The 23,425-nt window shown below is 44.4% G+C and overlaps 1 protein-coding gene across 1 annotated transcript in view; it reads left to right on the top strand.

Annotated features, from left to right (window-relative positions):
• The first annotated feature begins 1,371 nt into the window (after nt 1-1,371).
• The window catches only part of SNCA (synuclein alpha), a 60,081-nt gene continuing 38,027 nt past the window's right edge, over nt 1,372-23,425 (top strand). Inside the window, exons 1-2 of the mRNA XM_081925492.1 lie at nt 1,372-1,784; nt 5,372-5,517. Coding sequence (XP_081781618.1) covers nt 5,397-5,517 — 121 coding nt within the window. The 5' untranslated portion in view covers nt 1,372-1,784; nt 5,372-5,396. The remainder of the gene's footprint in view (nt 1,785-5,371; nt 5,518-23,425) is intronic.

Below are 23,425 nucleotides of genomic sequence, written 5' to 3'. Positions count from 1 at the left end.
GTATTGGAGCCTCAGATTCACGATCTGTCCTTCCAGTGAGCACTCAGGGCTGATTTCCTTCAGAATGAATAGGTTTGATCTTCTTGCAGTCCATGGGACTCTCAAGAGTCTCCTCCAGCACCATAATTCAAAAGCATCAATTCTTCGGCGATCAGCCTTCTTTATGGTCCAACTCTCACTTCCATACATCACTTCTTGTGGAAATGGACCCTGTAAAAAGTTGCACTTCAAACTTTGTTTTGTTCATGGAAATGCAAAGAACAAAACTATGAGTTATACTTAGGAAAATTGTGATATAAATGTTGCTATGTGCCCAAAGCATTTCCCATCAATTATCTCAGTGATCTGTACAACAGTTCCTTCGTAAACCTGGAACCTTCCACCTGTTCTTGAATTTCAGTTCCAAGCCAGCATGACCAAAGCTTGGTCAGGGATGATGGGAGCTACAATTCACCCCGGTCTTAAAATAAGGCAACTTTTCCCCATTCTGCAGATTGGAGAGTTAAAACTGAGGCTGGGAGAAAGCAGCTTGCCTAAAGTAATTCAGCCATAAGCTCATATGGCTTGGACTAGATGACCCTTGGTTTATTAGCTCTGTATCATTGGACAAACAGGCAAGCCCATGCCTTTGTGTATTTCCATTCACAGCTTTGGAAATCAGGAATGGGGCAATTTGGGTGGCATAAAAGAGCCAAAATGCACAAATCAAAACTGCCACGTGCTACAGCTCTTGCAGGGCTCCACCAGTTCAGACCACAGGAGGCATCTTTGAATGATCTCCATGCAAAGCACACCCCTGACTATGTGACGCTAGCACGGGCTGGGAAACTGTTCTCCGTAGACCTATCTCGCTGAGGTGCTTTGTCTCCGCAAGGAAGCTTTTAATATGGGGCGCACACATGCCGTTAACAGGTTACCACATCCATTTGCTCTGTTAGATTTTCTGTCCGCGGTGACTTACTTATGCATGCATTTGTTTTGTAAGGAAAACCAACAACAGGATGCGGAGGTACAAGTTCGCGTCCCCCTGATCTGAATGTTCCAGGAACACCTTCATTCAAGAGGGAGCCTGGCCCGAGATGGGAAGGAGCAGGGAGCAAGAGGGCGTGGGGAAGGGAGGAGGGGTGGGGCTACAAGACCATCAAGACCTGCATAATACTCCTCCACCCCCCCCCTTTCCACCAGGAATGTCCCCTTCCTGCTCTCAAGGCTCCCCCACTTGTTGCCATTGCAATCTCGTTCCCTCCAGCCGCGAAGATGCTTCCTATCCCTTCCTCATCATGCAAGCGCTCTCTGTCTCTCTGGAGGAGGCTGCTCGTTCACGGGCGGAGCCACGAGAAGATGGAGAGGCAGAGGGAAAGAGGGAGGGCGGGGAGGGCGGTGTTCTCTCCCTGGGCTGAGCTCGTGGGCGCTGCCTGTCTTCTTACCTGACAAATCAGGCGGAGAGGAGAGGCTGCGAAAAGGAGAGAGTGAAGCTTTGCTCCCCCACCCAACACACACACACACACAGCGATACACCAGGCGCCTTGGAACTGGAGGGCAGGATCTCTCGCCCCCCGGTCCTTTCCCTCCAACTCCTTCGAGCTTTGCGGAACTGGGACCACCTGGGTACCACTAGACGCGGCTGGACTCTTCTTCTCTCCTGTATCCTTCAGCAGCCATGTACTGATCAGAGCATCCTTCGGAACTCTCCTCCTTTTTTTGTCGCTCTCGCTCTTTCTGGTCCTCCCTTTACGCTTCAAATTCAACAGTTCTAGAGAAGTATCGAGGCAAGGAGCAAGAGGGTAAGTAACCTGGATGAAATTTCTATATCTTCGTTTTCCTATGGTGGTGAGGCGGTGGAGGGGGTACATGATGGAGGAGGACTTTTGAGGATGTGGTCCTGTTGCACGCTTAGTAAATCGCACTGGACCCAACGAGGTTTACTTCTGCAAAGGCATGGGCAGAATGCTAAGAGCTGATGTCATATGTAGGTTTTCAACTCGGAAGTAAGTTCCCTTGTGTGCTTCTCTGCAAATGTTCAGAAGCTTGTAGACTCCTATGCCTACGCTTGCAGCCTGTGCATGCTTACTTTGGAGTAAGCCCCGTTGAAATGAACAGGACTCACTTCTGAGTAAATATACATTAAATCATTCTATAAAATATATCTTGTTTACGCACATACACAGATACACGCACACTCCCCAAACCCAGAAGCTTGGCTTTGGGGGAAAGGGGAAATTATAATTTCAATAATGAATATATTTATGTGTCTGTCATTAGCTAAGCAAGAAAAACTCCTGTATTAGGAAAGGTGGGACAAGGAGGCAGCAATGGGAGCTGTCTTGTTGTGTTTCTTATGGACAAAAGAGAGCAGGTGTTTAGCATAGAAGCTTTCCTCTCTAAGCAATTGTGTGGCTCTTTAGATGTTGTTGGACTCTATTTCCTGTCAGCACAAGTCAGCATTGTCCAAAGGACAGGGATGATGGGATATAGTTTAGCTACCCCGATTTAAAGAGATATGCACGTATAGGCATGGTGCTGGACTACAAATTCCCTTGTCCCTGACCATTGGCCATGTTGACAAGTACTATCGCTTCAGAAAATGGTGAAGTCTGCGACTGTCCCCAGATGTTGTTTTTTTTTGGGGGGGGGGGTGGACACAAAAATGTGGAAAGTGCTCAGTTGAGAAGGGGACTCATCCTAAAAGGAGAAACCATGTCCAGAGCCTGCCTCTGATAGAACAGAAATGGAACAACATCCATTCTAGAAGAATTTGCTGCCTGCTAAATCTCCCATACGCAGACCATCTCCTTTCTGTTTCCAAACCATTAAACATGGTGTCTACTGTCTTAGTACTCCTCCTCCCACAGACTAATGGTTTATCTTCCCTTGTGTAAGAGACTGTGTGTGTGTGTGTGTGTATGAGAGAGAGAGAGAGAGAGAGAGAGCGCAAGAACACACACCATGTGCCTTTGTATGCAGGGATCTACCTTCCTTTCATTACCGGGGAATTGGATGCCTTTATTGACAAGTCCGATGAAGTTTTGGCCCTTGTCCAGGGATTAGCTAAGATCGCGGTGGTTCTCAAGATTTGTTTACTACATCACCTAGACTATGAATATACAAATAGACTAGACTAACAGCACTGAGATTGTTGTTTACCCAATGATTAAGGGGGAAAGTCAAGCGTGTGTGTGTGTGTAAGAGAGAGAGAAATTGAAATCAAATTAAAGTGAAGAACTTGGCAGTGGTGTTTTTTCAAACTATGCAGCCGTAAACAAAAGTGGATCAAGGTCAGCCAACATGTCACAGAGATGAACACACCACTTCTTTGCAAACTTATCCTGGTGCAATTCCATGATCGATTGGCATTTTCCTGAACACATTCAATATGCAGGTGTTTTTAAAGAAAATCCTGTGCAGGGCTGGCATGTAAATGAACATGATCTCAGGGGCTAATGTTAGCATCTTCAGATAAAGACAGCTTCATGCTCCTCCCCCTCACCTCCCTCTCCTGGGTTTGCTGGATATAGTATATTTCCCAGGACTTGGTAATGAAGATTCACACTCCTATTTTTAAATAATTACTCATTTCTTCACGGTTTGGGAGGACTTGTTGCAGTGCTCAGCTGTGGCTATGAGGTTCCATTCTCTCTGATGTTTGAGTGTGGCAGAAAAAAAAGGTCTAAATTGGTTTAAAATCTGGTTTAAAAAGGCAAGTTGGCTGCAAGGTACTAACAGCTTTAAAAGGACAATTGGGAATTTTGTGTTCACTGATAGACCTTGTTCTTCCCCAGCAAGGTAACTCTCACTTATTTTTATGCTAGCTTCCTGGGCAAATGGACCTCTCAAGGCAAAGGAGGCTTATCTGTTAGGGCAAATGGCACATTGCCTACCCAAACTCATTCGTGCCCTGAGTCAGCTTCTGCCTGCCAGACTTCTTTCTTAACCCCAGTCCAGTAGGTGGACCTGACTGTCAGCTTCCTCCTCCTTAGTCTCAGTTTTGTCATTCTAGGACATTGAGTGATTGGTCTATTTATTATATTTATACACTGCTTTCCATTCACATGTATCGCAAAGCGGCTTACAAACAGACAATAACAATAACATAGTAGAACATCACAAATACAATATAGATCACATAGAAGAATTAACCAAACATCAGTAAAACAAGTACAAACCATCAGTAAAACAACTGCAATCTATAAAAGACTACTGTATTAACAAAACTGCTAAAAAAATTAAGCTAAACAGCACAATAACAACAACAAACGTTGTTTTTGTTGTTGTTTAGTCATTTAGTCGTGTCCGACTCTTCGTGACCCCATGGACCAGAGCATGCCAGGCACTCCTGTCTTACAAAAATCATATTATTAAATACAAAAATCATATTATTCTTATTTGTTCTTATTTTCTTATCATGTATTTGGCGTCTTTAATCTTGTATTTGTATGTCGTGAACTGCCCAGGGATCTACAGATGGGATGGTGGTGGTGTATAAATTTAATTAATAATAATAGTAATAAAATAATAATAATAATATAGGATTTACCAAGTACTACAGCATTCATAATCGATAAAACCATTCTAACATTAACAAGATGGCAATTAAATAATAAACTAAATACTGCTGAATTCATACACAGGCTCTCCTTGACTCATCATCTTCCACTCTATTCAGTTCATTAAAAGACACATCCACACAATGCTCCTGGCAGCATCTTCTTTCTGAAGGCTCCTAGGACTGGAGGGTAGGGCAAGGCAGGTGGAAAAAGCCACCCCCTGACGGCCAGCACAAAGTCAGAACCAGAATCAGTTGATTCCACCTATGATTGGTTTTGGCTCCATTTACTGTCAGCCTGTCTGCCTCTCGCCCAGCCACCACCGCCTGAAGGTGATTCTCAAATCAGATCATTGCACAGTTTTAGAGATAAAGCATGACTCATTGTGACAACAACACACAACTATACCTTTCACTCCAAACCAGCAATATTTAGCAGCAACATTAAAATGACAGTCTAAAAAACGAAGACCAGCAACATCATTTGACTAAAAGTGGATATACTCAGACAGGTCTTTTTTAAAACAACAACAACATTAAAATCAGTTAACAGATAAGCCAAACACACTTTTCATGGGAGGGTGTTCCATGGTGATAGGCCCATCACTGAGCAGGCAAATTTACCACTGAGCTTCAACCCTTCCTGTATTGGGTTCAACGGCCATGATCCTGTTTCCCTTATTGTGCCTTGATTAGCGCCATATATTTTTGTCTCCATGGATTCATATTGCACTGTATGAACAGGTAGGCATCAAATGCGGAACTCTCTCTCTCTCTTCTCTCTCTCTCTGCCTTCATTTAATTTGTTTTCTTTGTCTTTCTTTCCAGGGCTGGATATTGATATTCTTTAGCCATGGATGTATTCATGAAAGGATTTAACAGAGCCAAGGAAGGAGTTGTGGCGGCAGCGGAAAAGACCAAGCAGGGCATGGCGGAAGCAGCAGGGAAAACGAAAGAAGGAGTTCTCTATGTAGGTAGGTGGGCAACAAGATCTAAACGGAGCCAGTCGTTTTTTTCTTCTTTCACTGGTTTAGAAACTGGGTGCCTACAACCATTTTATTATACATATTGCCATACATTATTATTACCACTATTAGTAGTAGTAGTGGTGGTGGTAGGGTGGTAGTATACCCCTCCCATCTGGCCAGGTTGCCCCAGACACTCTGGGTGGCTTCCAACACATATGTTGTTGTTGTTTAGTCATTTAGTCATGTCTGACTCTTCGTGACCCCATGGACCAGAGCACGCCAGGCACTTCTGTCTTCCACTGCCTCCCGCAGTTTGGTCAAACTCATGTTTGTAGCTTCGAGAACACTATCCAACCATCTCGTCCTCTGTCGTCCCCTTCTCCTTGTGCCCTTCATCTTTCCCAACATCAGGGTCTTTTCCAGGGAGTTGTTCTCTTCTCATGAGGTGGCCAAAGTATTGGAGCCTCAGCTTCAGGATCTGTCTTTCCAGTGAGCACTCAGGGCTGATTTCCTTAAGGATGGATAGGTTTGTTCTTCTTGCAGTCCATGGGACTATCAAGAGTCTCCTCCAGCACCATAATTCAAAATCCAACACATATAGAAACATTATAAAATGTCTTCTAAAGGTTGTATCTTTATCTTTATCTCCTTGACATCTGAAGAATACAAGATAAAAAGTGGGGTTGTATGTGATCGTGTGTGCGCACACAAGCACCTGCTTAGAGCAGGGGTGGGGGAAATCTGGCCCTCCAGATGTTTATGAACTGCAACTCCCATAATCTCTGCCCATTGGCCATACTTGCAGGGGCTGATGGGAGTTGTAGTTCAGCAACATCTGGAGGGCCCATTGCTCTCACGCCTGGTTTAGATATTCCTGTTGAAATATAAAGCTGTATGCAAGTTTTGAGGACAACAACAAATATAAGTTTACATTGCTGCTGCTGTTGTTCATTAATAGATAACATTATTATTGTTCTTTTATTTCATTTATGTACTGCTTAATGCGAAAGTAGGCTTCTATACTTGATGTGTGTGGTAAGATTCTCCTTGCCACTTGGCAAGTCATCTAACAAGATGACCAAGGTTCTCCAGAAAGGAGAACTCATGGATGTTAGGATTGTCTGCCCTGTCTCAAAGACCGATGGGAATGGAGGGAGATAGGAGGGGAAGACCTATCCAAGCATAAGCTGTGAACATTTGTGTGAAACAGGGATAGGAGTTGGAGTGCAAACAGCATCTGGAGGACACAGACCCCCATCCCTGAGGAACATTCAGAGCTTTTACCTCTTCAGTGCCCAACTCTCAACTTTCTTTCACACTCTACAAAAGCTACTACACGTTTGAAAGAAAGTTGAGAGTTGGGCACTGAAGATATAAGGATATTCAGCAAGAATGAGAGTTGTTGTATTCTTTTGCAGATGCGAACAAACCAAGGGTGTGTTTACACTACACAGTTATTGGATTCACACCATCTCAACCATCATAGCTTCTCCCAAAGATTCCTGGGAATTTAGCTCGGCTGAAGTCATTTTTTGCCTGATAGACACCCCCAGCTTGCTTCAAATAGCAGCAATTCCTAGGGTTCCTTTGGAGGACAGAATTAACGTTAGACTAAATTTAGAGGCACAGCTTAAGGCACTTCTGGGTGACCTGTTCAATGAGCGTACATCCTGATTTGTTTGTGAGAAGGTTGGGTGACATTGCATAATAGAGAGTGTTATTGCACACTGTCCAGTGTATTTCACCATCATTTTCCATGCTGCAAAAAGTCGAATCTTTTGGAGAATCATAGGGTCCAACCTCCTGCAATGCAGGAATATGCAGCTGTCCCTTACAGGGATTGAACCTGCAACCTTGGCATTATCAGCACTATTGGGCAACTTGGATTTCATAGAATCATAGAGTTGGAAGAGACCACAAGGGCCATCGAGTCCAACCCCCTGCCAAGCAGGAAACACCATCAGAGCACTCCTGACATATGGTTGCCAAGCCTCTGCTTAAAGACCTCCAAAGAAGGAGACTCCACCACACTCCTTGGCAGCAAATTCCACTGTCAAACTGCTCTTACTGTCAGGAAGTTCTTCCTAATGTTTAGGTGGAATCTTCTTTCTTGTAGTTTGGATCCATTGCTCCGTGTCCGCTTCTCTGGAGCAGCAGAAAACAACCTTTCTCCCTCCTCTATGTGGCATCCTTTTATATATTTGAACATGGCTATCATATCACCCCTTAACCTCCTCTTCTCCAGGCTAAACATGCCCAGCTCCCTTAGCCATTCCTCATAAGGCATCGTTTCCAGGCCTTTGACCATTTTGGTTGCCCTCCTCTGGACACGTTCCAGTTTGTCAGTGTCCTTCTTGAACTGTGGATTTGTTGGTATGTGATTGAATCCCACCTAAAAACAGCGGGAAGTCTGGAAGTGCCCTCAAGTATATGCCCAAACATTATTATTAGTTGCTTCATACAACTTTTTCAGAATTGGTGGCTTTCGTGAAGCAACACTGCAGGTGACTAAAGCAGCCAAGGAACAGCCGGAGCCTGGAAACGGTTCCTTTTTCTGTGAAATGGCTGTGTTTCACAGCAATGAAACTGGCAGCTGTTGCTACTGAGCACCAGCCATTTTTCACCCCTGCAGGCATGACTATTACACCCATGCTCCTCTGGAGAAGGTGTCTATATTCATTATCATGGACACTTAGCAGATAATGACTCATGAACTCACTACTGTATGCTTATCCAGATCCCTTCCACCGTTTTTTCGAGACCATTATGTAGTACTTCATGTGAATTTGGTTTCACTGGTGCTAGATAAAGCGCTTCCTACTTTAAAAAAAAATGTTTAGGAAATATTGGGGGGGTTGCTAATACTAAAATACAGAGCAGCAAACCTTCTACACTGCCTGGCCTTCCTGAACATCCCATATCTTAAAAGTGGGGAACCTGCAGGGAGAAAATGAGAAGGACTAAGAAGGGGGAAGGGACACAGGTGGCGCTGTGGGTTAAACCACAGAGCCTAGGACTTGCCAATCAGAAGGTCAGCGGTTCGAATCCCCGCGACGGGGTGAGCTCCCGTTGCTCGGTCCCTGCTCCTGCCAACCTAGCAGTTCGAAAGCATGTCAAAGTGCAAGTAGATAAATAGGTACCATTCCATCGGGAAGGTAAATGGCGTTTCCGTGCGCTGCTCTGGTTCACCAGAAGCGGCTTAGTCATGCTGGCCACATGACCCGGAAGCTGTACGCCGGCTCCCTCGGCCAGTAAAGCGAGATGAGCGCTGCAACCCCAGAGTCGGCCACGACTGGACCTAATGGTCAGGGGTTCCTTTATCTTTAAGAAGGGGGAAAGGTGACAACTTAGGATCAGGCTCCCCAATTTCTGCCTCTCCTGCACCTGAGCGACTTGGTGTTCTTACTCATTGATAGTGGCAGCACCACACTTGTTTCAATGCCCTAATTTGAACATGTGGGTGATTCATAAAGTCGACCTAAGCCTTGCTTTCTAAGCATTAAATTCTGAGTACTCTGAAAAGTAAGAGTCCTCCAATTAAAGTATTGCAGTTCAGTGCCCAGGTTGGAGATATTGATTAAAGAGGGACCATCATTCAATGGTAGAGCCCGTTTTTTGAATGCAGAAGACAACAGAGAATTCTGTTCATCACTACTGGGGTAGTGATACTGCTGGAAATGCAAGAGCAGGGATCGTTCAGTTTAATGGGTTAATTAATAAATGGTTAATTCTTTAACCAGGAAGTCAACTAACAATGCTGGGGAGGGAAGAGATGTTGCTTAGCAACCTGTCAGAGTTTCATGATGTTTGATGAAGTAACACATGCTCTGATTGGCTGTGTAGTTCTGAGGAAGTTTTTCTTCTGTATGTTTGGTCAAATGTCTCCTTGCTATGTATAAGGTCTGAAGGAAGAAATACAAAACACCTGCTTATTTCTCCATCTGCATTACTGAATTGACTTTGCTAACAGATTCAACTACCAGTCCAGTTCACTTCTGAATAGTGTTGGCCTCCAAAACAACTCAGTAACTAGGTTCTGTTCCTGTTCTTCATTTTCCACCCCCTCCCCCAGGAGTACTCATTTTAAACTGTGTATCTTGCCTTTCCTAAAATTTCTTTTGTCATGAAGAAAGTACATATGGTGGTGTACATATGCTTCTCCCAGGTAGTCACACATCCAGGTCCTGGCCAGGCTCAGACTTGCTTAGTATTCGTAAGGTGATGGTCTCATGTCTTCAGACCATAACTATACAGTGGTACCTCGGGTTAAGAACTTAGTTCTGGAGGTCCGTTCTTAATCTGAAACTGTTCTTAACCTGAGGTACCACTTTAGTCGATGGGGCCTCCTGCTGCCGCCGCCCCGCTGGAGCACGATTTCTGTTCTCATCCTGAAGCAAAGTTCTTAACTCAAGGTACTATTTCTGGGTTAGCGGAGTCTTTAACCTGAAGCGTCTGTAACCTGAGGTACCACTGTATATGAAAAGTGAAGATGGAGAATTGGCAGCACTTGCCCCTTGCCTCTAGGTATAGGGAAGCTTGATCACATTCAACCATCTCTCCTCCTAGACCACATCTCTTGCTTAGAGATCATTGACGTTGGTCAACAGAACATAGCAGGAGGCAACCAGAAGCAACCCAGCCGCTCTCTGCATTGCTGCACCCCGGGTTCCTTCATTTTCTGGATCGTGCTCCCTTGGGCTGCAAGGGCACGGCAGAACTGGATGCATATCAGATTCCTACTTGATAATACAGTTTAAGAACAATCAAGATTGGGTTGTGATCAGTGCAGAGCCAGTTGATTCCCCCCTCCCCCCAAAAAAACCAAAACCCGTGAGAGATTGCATGATTCATAGCTAGTGTGAAGCAGCTTTTCCACAGAAGATTTGGTTGAGAACATGCATTTTCTCTGAGTTTTATTATGCCATCTCCCCCAGCCTCCCCTCGCCATCTGGTGTGCAAGCAGCTGAAAAGAACTGGAGAGCTTCTTAATTGATTTGCCTTGAGGGGAAGTGCTTGGTCCTCCCTACTACCAAGTAGGAGTTTGTGGTTCAGGGCCATCCTAGAGCGTCCCTCCAGTCGCCAGTTAAAGAGCAATGCATGCTTTCACTGGGGGAAAAAAAAAAGCAAAAGCTACATCGGTGTTTCTCCCACAGATTATTACAATAGTATATTGGGGGTTTTTTTGTCTTGGTATAATCTGTTTTCTTTCTTTGAATAAGCAGCATTCCAGCTTTTTACTCAAGATATTATTGATTTAGATAGATGATAGCAAATCAAAGCAATGGAATTTGAGTGTCGCTCTCCCCACCCCAGCAAATAAAAACATTGTTAATTTATTTCACAGCTATCCCAGACCCTCTAAACAGGAGCTTGCTCTCCACCCCCTACAAAGTTCTCACTCTTATCTTCCAGCATATCACAGGTTAAAATAGGAATGAGCCTCTGATGACTCTCCAATTCTTGTCCTGAGAATTGTTGCATAAGCCTAACCCCCTCCATCATTGTGGCCCCCCATCCTTAAAGGTAAAGGTCCGGTCATGGCCGACTCTGGGGTTGCGGCGCTCATCTCGCTTTATTGGCATGACTAAGCCACTTCTGGCAAACCAGAGCAGCGCACGGAAACACCGTTTAGCTTCCCACCAGAGCGGTACCTATTTATCTACTTGCACTTCGATGTGCTTTCGAACTGCTGGCAGGAGCAGGGACCGAGCAACAGGAGCTCACCCCGTTGCAGGGATTCGAACTGCCGACCTTCTGATTGGCAAGTCCTAGGCTCTGTGGTTTAACCCACAGCACCACTCGCGACCCAGCCCCTCATCCTTACCAATGTGTAATTGAAGCTGGTTAGATGGGCAGCTGGATCATCCACTGTTGATGGGCCAGCATCTTCCACCACACCAGAGAAGGTGAGTTTAGGTGACTGTAGAGCAGGTCATGCAGCATGCAGCTCTGTCCTCCAACACTTCACTGTCACTCCTTGCCACCTGTAACTGCTGTCTAAGGCAGCTGCTTCTCTTTGCCTAATGGCAGGGCCAGCCAAGCCTTTGCTTTGCTTTCAATAGCCTGCCCTCCACTAGTTTAAAAGCCAAGAGGGTAATAGGCCCAAATAATCTACTTGAAAAGTTAAGTTTCCATAGACTCCTTAGCCATTTCAACCTACCTCAGCAACCGTAGGATGTAAAACGACGCCTTGGCGTTCATGTACATTCGTTTACATTGGGATTGGGGAACATTTATTTGGCCTGAGAGCCACATTCTTTTCCAGCCAATCTTCTGAGGGCCACATATCATTGGTAGGCAGGGCCAGAGGCAAAAATTAGCAGAACCACAAGTGCATTCCCCTCCCCCCCCCCGGTGTATTGGAAAAAACATGCCAACCCCCTTTTTTCCCCACAAGAAAGCAGCAGGCATTGGGGGCACCATTACCTCACTTGGTTTTGTGTCACAATTCCCCCTCCCCCCAAAAAAGTGCTTTTTCAGGGTCACGAACTTGTGTGGTGCCCCAAAATGCGTGTTTTTATGGGCACAGTGCCTGAATAAAGCACTGTTTTCATGGGGCTATCGCAACACAAAATCATGCAAGATCATGGCGCCCAAAATGGCCAAGGTTCTCTCTCGAAAAAACAGGAAGATGGCATCCCAATTTTACTTTTGTATAGTGAGCTAGTTTCTGGACACACTCTCACATCACTCTACCCTCCATCCACACAAGGAAGAAGCATGATCAGAATTCAAGGACATGGTCCAGCGAAAAAACACTCAAGGTGTGGAGCAGGACCAGTGAAGGGGGCGGCCTAGGAATAGTTACAAGGGTCAAGCTACATTTCACCCCTGGGACTCCCCACCCCTGATTTACATGGATATATGTGCAAAAGACAAGGGTGCACCCATTCCTCCTTCAAAGATGTTACTTCACTTAAGAGTCTCTGCGAGGGCAGTTGAATCCTGGAGAATGACAATGCTAGCAATTTGTACAAATACAAGACTGGTTTTGTAGCACCTCTGCTTGTGGTTAACGCTTAGCTGGAATGAAATATTCAACGCAGCAATAGAGAAATTAAAATATTAATTTATTTGTCAGACAAATAAATGAGAGGCACAGTGGTATATGGTTACCAAGCTCTGGCCTGGCCTCCTGCCATTCTGGCCAGCACTTATATTCCCTTAATCCAGCCCCCTTTGCTCCTCCTGTGGCTGCCTCTGTCCAATCAGCCTGGTTGGAATTCCTATTGGCTGTTTGGTAGAACCAATCACAAAAGATACACCCACAAAAGATACACCCATTTCCTTGCCCTTATAAGGGAGACAAAGAGCTATATATATGACATATAAGTAATAATATATCTTACATGGAATCTTAATTACCAGCTCACCTCTTGCCCTATTGCCTTCTAAAACAAATGTTTAATCTTACATTTTTATGTTCAACAGATGTCAAGGATCTTGAGTTCACATCAACATTGAAAGATTTCCTTCATTTAAGGTTTCTAAACAAATGCCTGACAACTATATATCAAGAGTGCTTGGATGGCGTCTTCTGTCTGGCAGGGGGGCTAGGCTGGTGGCTGACTTAATTTCAGGATAAATACAACTCTTACAACCATATCAAATAAGAATCTAGCATTCCTTAAATCCTTTGCATAATTACATTTAAGCCAATATATTTAAGCTAATATATTTCATACATTATCATAGGTAGCCTCTTAAAAGAATAAAGCTTCTCAAAGTAAAAAGGAAGGAACTCAGTAAAAAACAGCTTTTAAAAGAAGCCTCTTTAGTTTACACCCCTCCTTTCACCCCCCTTTCCAGCCTAAAAATAAAGTAGAAAGAAGCTTCTTCTCCAGCCAAGCCAGTTGCCTTTCCCCAACATTTTATTGCCCTTTTTAACTCTCTCAGTTTAAGAAAGAAACAGCTTTAGAAGATTTCCTAAAAATGTTCTCCTTTTTCTGTCAGCTAAATGTTTTTTTTTTCATTTGCTCCTGGCCTTAGAGAATTCAGCTCAAGGTTTAACGTGAGGCCCATTGGTATCATTTTACTTATTTACCCATTCTTAATAGTGTTTTTTCAGCCTTGGGGCAGCATATGTAATTCTCCCTTTTTATGACTTTGAGAATTGTTTTTCTTCTATAAATCAATGGGGCCCTCTTGTCTTAGGAGAAAACCTCTTGCCAAGGTTTTTTCTGCCTGGCATGAAACATTTTGAAAATCTAAGCCCATTTAATTTAGGAACCTGATCAAGATATAAGCCAATATAAGTCTTGATTAAAAATGCAGTCTATATTCAGATGCCACATTCCCCCCTTTCAAGCTCAAGGACCTTCATCCCAAGTGTCCTTGATAGCTTGACCTTCATCATATTCCTGAGGTAAAGCTCTGTATAGGGCCATGATATGAGGTAGAGTTTCATTTGAAACCATCTTGCTAATTGTACTTCTAAAACATGAAATGATACATGGCATCATACATAAAACCATTACCACTACTGTCAAGAAAAACAAGCAAGACAATAGTATCCCTTTGAGTCCTGTGACATTAGGTAACCAATTGGTGAGCCATCCCATATCCCATCCTTCCCATGTTTGTACTGGGACATGTGCTATATTCTCCATCTTTGTAGCCAACACACGGATTGCCTCACCATTATCTGAAATGTTAAAGCAACAGGCATTCCCTGTCAAGTTCAAGACTCCACATAAGCCTCCCTGCCTGGCAAGTACATAATCCATTCCCATTTTCAGCTGCAAAATGGCGGCTCTACTTTCATCCAACTGTTGTGCAATAAGTCTCAAACTCTGGGCCGTTGCATTGGTTACAAGTTCCACTACTGCTTGCAATCGAATTATTCTATTTAGATTATAAATAGGATCCCGTGCCCCTTGTATGAGCTCACCAGGATTCCAGGAGGCAGGATCATAATAGGCTATAATGCGCTCTGGCGGCCAATCATCAGTACCGCTCCAACTTTGGGTACTTCCTCCTGCTATATGAGAAATATCAGCGTTTCTTCGTGTACGCTTGGCCGAACTAGTGGGCATAATCCACATTGGTGGTAATACCCAACCCAAGAAACAAGTCCCACTCCATTTGGAAGGGAGTTTCTTGTATGCCCATTCTCCACATATCCACCACAACCATCGGGTCTGAGGTTTTTGGTACGTGGAGTGCATAAGGCGAAATATCAAAAGGGGTAGAGAGTTCACAGTGCAGTATGTTAGATTGCCTTTTTCTGTCACAGTTATGTTCCACACCACTTTCCATGCATGAATAAAAGGAGGTGCACAGGGCAAGGTATTCCGAGTTCGATACGTAGTACCGTTTGCCCAGGTTTGACTATTCTTAATATAATCCCAAGTATAGTGACAATGAGAAGAGCCTATCATGGTAGGATCAGCTGCATCTGATGATTTATGCACACAGATTTCCCCTTGCACAGGTATAACTTGTATTGGTTTAGTTGAGTTCCATCCGGGGAAATTCTGTACTTCTGTTTGGTGTGGCATTTCGCTTACCATACCAATGGCACTTAATGGTATTGGTAATAAGGGCATACCTCCCTCTGAATCATCTGGCCCAAGAGAGCAAACAAGGCAATTAGTCCTATTTGCAACATTGGCTACCATCTCAGCTAAGCCTACCCACATATTGTGGTCATGGCGGAATCCATATTTAGCAAATTTGGTCAGATTCATGGACCCTTCCCCTTCCCAAGGGATCAGGATTAATAATGAAATCATGTTGATGTCTAGCATATGCATTCCTTCCACAAAAGATTACCTTATTGTGATAGCAAATAATTATTAGCCCCAATATAATTCCCCCAATGACAGAAATGGGGAACCACCAAGACCAAAACATATATCCCGAGGATCCCCAATGAGTAATATCACTTATAATTGTTCCACAAGGGGGCAGTCAATCGATTGTATAAGAGAATCTTCCCGTTCACAATCGCTGGTTTAGACGCTCCTCAAGCTTCAGGCGTGCGCAGGTCAGCCAGCTTCCAGGTTGTGGCTGCAGCAGGCCGGTCGTCAAATGTTGCCCGTGACCTAGCCCGTTTCCGGTAGGGCTAGATACAGGGGTTTTTGGAGAGAGTTAGTTTTAAAGGATTAGAGGGGTCACCTTTGCATGTCCAACTGCCTTCGGACTTCTTCAAACGAGAGTGATGAATCCAGGGGGTCACCTCAGCTACCTTCACCGCTGTTGGAGTAGAGAGCAAGACGGTGTAAGGTCCACGCCATTTAGGTGCAAGTGGATCGCGTTTCCACTCTTTCACCCATACGCTATCGCCAGCCTGGAACTGATGAATCGGCTCAGCAATGCTGCACGGCGTGCGTTCGAGGGCCCACCTGTTAAGAGAAACAAAAACACGGGAGAGAGATTGCACTTGTCCCTGTGTCACATGGTCTCCTATTTGTTTAAGGTCAGCTGGAATATCCTGAACAAAGGAGGGCGGTCTCCCATACAGGAGCTCAAAAGGTGACAACTTAAGTCTTTTTGTGGGTGCACACCGAACACGAAACAGTGTTATGGGTAACACATCTACCCATCCCAATCCCGTTTCCTGGGTTAATTTTGCCAATTGGGTTTTCAGAGTCCGATTCATTCTTTCAGTTTTCCCTGAACTCTGAGGCCTATATGCTGCATGCAGTCTCCATTTTACTTGTAGGACTCGACATACTTCTTGTACTACTTGATCAATGAACGCTGGCCCATTATCACTTCCAATGCATCTAGGTAATCCAAACCTCGGGATCAATTCAGTGAGGAGTCTCTTAGTTACCTCTCGTGCCTTTTCAGTTCGGGTGGGAAAAGCTTCAACCCATCCGGTAAGAGTATCTACAAACACAAGGAGATACTTGAATCCCTTAGAAGGGACCAGCTCTGTGAAGTCCACAATTAGGCTTTCCATGGGGACGTATCCCACATGCTGAATTCCAGGAGGTTGTACCGGTCCCTGCCTGGGATTGTTTTTAGCACAAAGAACACATTTCTGTGAAATGCAAGTTGCTAATTGTGATAGGTTAATAATATACAACTTCCGACTGAGACTCTCTCTGGTTGCAGTACCGCCAAGGTGAGTAGATTCATGATAATTTCTTACAATTGTGCCTGCTAGATGATGAGGTACATAAATCCTATTGTCCGGCAGGATCATCCAACCGTCCTTCACAACCGCTCCTTCCTGTTCAGCCCACTTCCTCTCTTCTGGGGTATAGTGAGGTTTAACTTCTTCTGGAACTACCTCTGGTATGAGGGCTGCTATAAATCCTCCCACAGGCTTTTGGGCTGCCTCTCGGGCTGCTTTGTCAGCAGCATGATTTCCTCTGGTTATTGGATCCCTTCCTCGTCCATGACCTTTGCAGTGCATTACAGCAATCTGTTCTGGAGCCCATACTGCTTCTAACAGGATTTCTACTTCAGGTCCATATTTCAAGGCCTTCCCGTGGGCTCCGATTAGACCTCTTTCTTTCCATAGAGCTCCATGTGCATGCAGGGTTAAGAAGGCATATTTAGAATCAGTATAGATGTTTGCCTTACATCCAGCTGCCAACTGCAGAGCTCTAGTTAAGCCTATAAGTTCAGCTTTTTGTGCTGAGGTGCCAGCAGGCAAAGCTTCAGCTTCCACAACTTCCTCATTGGTGACCACAGCATATCCTGCTCGTCTGGCACCTTCATGCAGGTAACTGCTACCATCCGTATAATATACAACATCTGGATTTTTCAATGGCTCATCTTTCAGATCAGGTCTACTGGAATAAACTTCATCCATTATTTGGAGACAATCATGTGATTCTTCATCATCTACCTCTGGTAGGGGCAGCAGAGTCGCTGGATTGAGCATATTCACTACTCGTAGATGAATCCTGGGATTTTCACACAATAGGCCTTGGTATCTAGCCATCCTTGGGTTCGTTAGCCAATAACTACCCTTATATTCCATGAGTGTCAGAACAGCATGAGGTACATTCACATACATCGTCTGGCCAAAGGTAAATTTATCAGCTTCTTTGACAAGGCTTGCAGTGGCCGCTACTGCCCTTAGGCATGGAGGCCATCCTTTTGCTACTGAGTCCAATTGTTTAGACAAATAAGCTACTGGACGGTTCCAACTTCCTAGTCTCTGGGTCAGGACTGCCGCTGCAATCCCATTCTGTTCATGTACATACAGCTGAAAGGGTTTTTCCGAATTAGGCAATCCAAGGGCTGGTGCCTCCATAAGTCGTTGTTTGATAACTAAAAAGGCTTGTTTCTGCTCAGGTCCCCATACGAATGGGTCCTTTTCTGCACCTCGAGTGCTTTCATGTAAGGGCTTGGCCAGACTGCTGAAATCAGGTATCCATAGTCTACAAAACCCTGCTGTTCCCAGGAATCCTCTAAGTTGTTTTCTTGTGGTAGGTTCCTTGATAAGGCAAATAGCTTCTTTCCTCTCTGGTCTCAATGCTCGTTGTTGGTGTGAGATGTCAAAGCCCAAATATTTGACCTTTTCTAAACATAACTGTGCCTTTTTCTGGGAAACTCGGTAGCCAGCTTCCCAGAGCAAGTGGAGCAGTTCCTCTGTCCCTTCTTTACAGGTATCAAAATCCTTTGCCGCTAATATAAGGTCATCTACATATTGCAGAACCACCTTTTCTCCCGGTATTGAGGGGTAACTTGTTAGATCCCTCGCCAAGGCAGTGCCAAATAAAGTTGGGGAATTTTTGAATCCTTGGGGCAATCTTGTCCAGGTTAGCTGGCCTTTTGTTCCTGTTAAAGGGTCTTCCCACTGGAAGGCAAATATAGGTTGGCTCTGTGGTGCCAGCCGGCAACAGAAGAATGCATCTTTCAAGTCCAATACAGTAAAAAATGTTGCTTCTGGTGGGATCAAACTCAGCAAGGTATATGGGTTTGGTACATTTGGGTGCAAGGTCTCGATAGCCTGGTTTACGAGCCTCAAGTCCTGCACTGGCCTGTATTCATCTGTCCCAGGTTTTCGAACAGGCAAAAGGGGTGTGTTCCATTCTGATTGGCAAGGCTTAAGCAGACCATATTTTAATAGGCGGTCCAAATGTTTCTGGATGCCCTCTGCTGCTCGCCGGGGTAAGGGATATTGCTTTACAGATACAGGGGTAGCCATAGGTTTTAGGGTTACTACAATTGGAGCTATATTCTTAGCCATTCCTGGTGGGCTATTTTCGGCCCATACTCCTGGTGGCACCTGTAGAGTTCGGAGGAGCTTGTTTAATTCTGTATCCAATGTGGGTTGGACTTGCAAGGGTGACATTAGTCGCCATGATTGTTCCTTAGGTACTGAGAGGGTAATTATTCCTGCTGCTTTTGATGGCAGTTTCATTTCTGGACCTCGAGGAGTGAAGGTGATTTGGGCCTGCAATTTGGACAGCATATCTCTGCCTAAGAGAGGTATTGGACACTCAGGTATATACAAAAACTGATGGGTTAAACGATGTCCCGCAATCTGGCATTCCAAAGGTTGGAGGAAAGACCTCTTAGCTGACTGTCCAGTGGCACTTTTAATGATTACACTTTTGGATGCCTTTTTCTGCAATAGTTCTGGGAGTACTGAGTATTCAGCCCCAGTATCAATCATAAAGTCTATTAAATGGCTCCCTAATTGAATCGTGACCGTGGGCTCCTGGAAGCCTAACTTTATGGAGTCCGGTCGTTCCTAGTCTTGGGTAAAATCCTCTTCTGCCAGTCCAATGAAATTGTCTCTACTCCGTCCCTGTCCTGGTCTCTGATATCTTCCATCTCGGATCATTCCCCGTCCCCGTCCCTGGTTTCTTGGGCCGGAGCCTGGGCCTGGGCCTGGGCCTGGGCGTACTTCTTCCAACCTCAAGGGTTCAGGACACTCCCGCTTCCAGTGACCCTCCTTCTTGCAATTTGCACATTGATTCCTTCCCAATGGTGGATTCCTTCCTCGCCCTCTCCCTCCATTTAAGGGGCGGTGGTCTTGCTTCACTGCTGTGGCTAGCATCACCATCTTTTCCTTCTGCCACTTCTTCTTCTCTTGTTTCTCAGCCTCATCCCTATTCCGATAAACTCGGCGTGCAATGGCCATAATTTGGCTCATCAGCATCCCTTCCCATCCTTCTGATTTCTGAATTTTCTTACGAATATCAGAAGCGCACTGGGCCACAAATGTAGCAGTAATCATTCTACTGTTTTCAGGGGCTTCAGGGTCAAAAGGTGTCCATATACGATAGGCTTCCTGCAGCCTCTCTAAAAAGTCTCCCGGACTCTCATTTGGTTTCTGTTCTACTTCTGAAACTTTAGACATATTAGTGGGCTTCTGACATGCCCTGCGGATACCTTGCACAAGCGTCTGGCGGTAGGTGGTAAGTCTGGTCAGGTGAATTGCATTGTTTGGATCCCAATTAGGATCTTCCAAGGGAAAGTTGTCTTGGAGATGACGGTCAATATTAAAAATATTTCCCACTCTGGCCTGCTCACGCAAATATATCTGTGCCTTTTCAATTATGTCTCTCCTTTCCTCAGTGGTGAAAAGAGTATTTAGGAGCTGGCGACAATCTGTCCAAGTAGGGCTATGAGTATTTACTATTGAAGTCACCAAGTCCATCATAGCCTGAGGTTTTTCTGCAAAAGATGGGGTGTGTGTTTTCCAATTCATCAGATCTGTAGTTGTGAATGGAATGTACTGCAGGGTCGAAGTTCGAGGTGGCCGTGGTCCGGGTTGCCCGTTAACCAGCGCAGGCTCCTCAAGTGCATCAAATACTCTTCTAAGAGGGGCTACTACGTGACCTTTCTCTTCACTTTGCTCTAGGGGCCTCAAATCATAAGGGATGGTATCTGTTCCAAGGCGTTCTTTTAGCAGCTTTATACGCCTGGCTGTATTGCTTGCTGACCGATTAAGGTCTCCCTGTAACTTCTGTAATATTTCTCTGGGACTTGGATGTACAGGGGTTTGGGGTGGGCAATCAGTTGTTCCACTAAAGGAGACTTTAGATGCAGGTCTATTAGGAGTCACAGGTGGAATAACCACTTCTGCTTGGGCTTTATTATAGGACTCCAATGCCTCCTGAAGATATTTATCATAATCTATCAAGGAATCAAGCTCTGTGACTCCACCCCCATTATTCATTCCACTTTCTTGCCTCGGGGTTACAACTGGTGGAGTGTTTGGATTAGGCTCCCTTCGATGTGGAGCATAGGGGGGAGGTGGAAGCACCTCTTCCTCTGGTCCCTCAAAAATGGGTTTAAGTTTATTTGGCAAGATTCCTTTCCTAGCTTCAGCTTTTACAGCCAATAATTTGCATCGTTGGACTTTGCATTCCCTTATCCATGGAGGATTTTTATTTAATGTGCTCAGCCAGGAATCTATATATGGAAATTGTTCTGGGCACCCTCCAGTTTCTTTGGCGATATCAGTCCAAAGTTTGCTTACTAAATTTATATCAAAGGTTCCCTGGGATGGCCATCCAGTACTTTGTTTTGGCCATTCTAGTTCACATAACGTTCTCAAGCGCTCTGGCGTCATTTTGACTCCATATGCCCCTGAGAAGGCTTTCTTAAAATTATTTAACATACACTCAAGAGGTGTATTTTCCCCCTTTGAACCCCCAACTCCCATTGTATGGCCCTGTGAAGTATCCACTCAGTCACTCACAGACACGCTTTGTGGGTTTCCTTGCCTAGTGAAGTCGCCTTACTAGGAACCGAAGTACTGCCCACTCCACACTCAGGTCAGCTACAGATTGCTCTGTACTTTCTCACACATACAATGCGCTGGATACTTCACCACACTCTACCTCCCAATTTTCCCTTTTCCTCCACCAGACCACCATCTGATGTACCCAACCACCTAGCGTACTCAGTTTCCCCTTACTGAGACGCAGAAGTTTGATCAAGACTTCTCTTCCTCCTAATTAATTGGAGGGCCAAAAATCCCTTTGTGCACTTACCCTTGGTTGGTTCCCTGTTTCCCCCGGTCCGTCGCCGCCAGTGAGCAGGGTATCAGACAGACGAGTCTTCTGCGTTCCCCCTGGAAAAATTTACCAGTGCGCGCTTTGGGTAAGCAGTTGTCCTCTCTCTTGTACCCTGCCCAGTAGGGCGAAGGGGCTGCGTTCCAGCAGACCACTTATCCGAGTCACAGGGCACCATAAAATGTAGCACCTCTGCTTGTGGTTAACGCTTAGCTGGAATGAAATATTCAACGCAGCAATAGAGAAATTAAAATATTAATTTATTTGTCAGACAAATAAATGAGAGGCACAGTGGTATATGGTTACCAAGCTCTGGCCTGGCCTCCTGCCATTCTGGCCAGCACTTATATTCCCTTAATCCAGCCCCCTTTGCTCCTCCTGTGGCTGCCTCTGTCCAATCAGCCTGGTTGGAATTCCTATTGGCTGTTTGGTAGAACCAATCACAAAAGATACACCCACAAAAGATACACCCATTTCCTTGCCCTTATAAGGGAGACAAAGAGCTATATATATGACATATAAGTAATAATATATCTTACATGGAATCTTAATTACCAGCTCACCTCTTGCCCTATTGCCTTCTAAAACAAATGTTTAATCTTACATTTTTATGTTCAACAGATGTCAAGGATCTTGAGTTCACATCAACATTGAAAGATTTCCTTCATTTAAGGTTTCTAAACAAATGCCTGACAACTATATATCAAGAGTGCTTGGATGGCGTCTTCTGTCTGGCAGGGGGGCTAGGCTGGTGGCTGACTTAATTTCAGGATAAATACAACTCTTACAACCATATCAAATAAGAATCTAGCATTCCTTAAATCCTTTGCATAATTACATTTAAGCCAATATATTTAAGCTAATATATTTCATACATTATCATAGGTAGCCTCTTAAAAGAATAAAGCTTCTCAAAGTAAAAAGGAAGGAACTCAGTAAAAAACAGCTTTTAAAAGAAGCCTCTTTAGTTTACACCCCTCCTTTCACCCCCCTTTCCAGCCTAAAAATAAAGTAGAAAGAAGCTTCTTCTCCAGCCAAGCCAGTTGCCTTTCCCCAACATTTTATTGCCCTTTTTAACTCTCTCAGTTTAAGAAAGAAACAGCTTTAGAAGATTTCCTAAAAATGTTCTCCTTTTTCTGTCAGCTAAATGTTTTTTTTTTCATTTGCTCCTGGCCTTAGAGAATTCAGCTCAAGGTTTAACGTGAGGCCCATTGGTATCATTTTACTTATTTACCCATTCTTAATAGTGTTTTTTCAGCCTTGGGGCAGCATATGTAATTCTCCCTTTTTATGACTTTGAGAATTGTTTTTCTTCTATAAATCAATGGGGCCCTCTTGTCTTAGGAGAAAACCTCTTGCCAAGGTTTTTTCTGCCTGGCATGAAACATTTTGAAAATCTAAGCCCATTTAATTTAGGAACCTGATCAAGATATAAGCCAATATAAGTCTTGATTAAAAATGCAGTCTATATTCAGATGCCACAGTTTAACAAATGGCATTCCCTTTTTACAAGAAACTCTAGGAATTGTAGCTCTGTGAGAGGAATAGGGGCCTCTCAACACCTTTAACAAACTACAGCTCCCAGAATTATTTGGCGGAAGCCACGACTGTTTGATACCACTGTATTATAGTGCTTTAAATGTATGGTGTAAATGTGGCCAAAGACTCAGTAACTATGGTGGTACTGCTACTCAGTCTAGATGTTTTGAAATTAATGGACCTTAGCCATGTTCATTAATTTCAATCGGTCTACTCTTTATTGCCTACAATGTTTTTAGAAAAGAGAAGGAAACTTTCTGTGTTTTTTCCCTTCCTGGGTACCATAGCTGTAGCACTTATCATTTTGTTGGCCCTTTCATATAGATAAGCTTGGAAGTTTTGTTGGAATCAGTGCAGCAGAGTGTAGAGCAGATCATTTAACCACATGGCATAATTTTTAAACACATTAATCATCCAACTGACTTCAAAGTACCGAG

This window comes from Podarcis melisellensis (genome assembly GCF_964234715.1).
Source record: "Podarcis melisellensis genome assembly, chromosome: 9".
Lineage (NCBI taxonomy): Eukaryota > Metazoa > Chordata > Lepidosauria > Squamata > Lacertidae > Podarcis > Podarcis melisellensis.
Note: the sequence above shows the minus strand (reverse complement) of the source record. Positions and strands in the feature narration are given on the sequence as shown.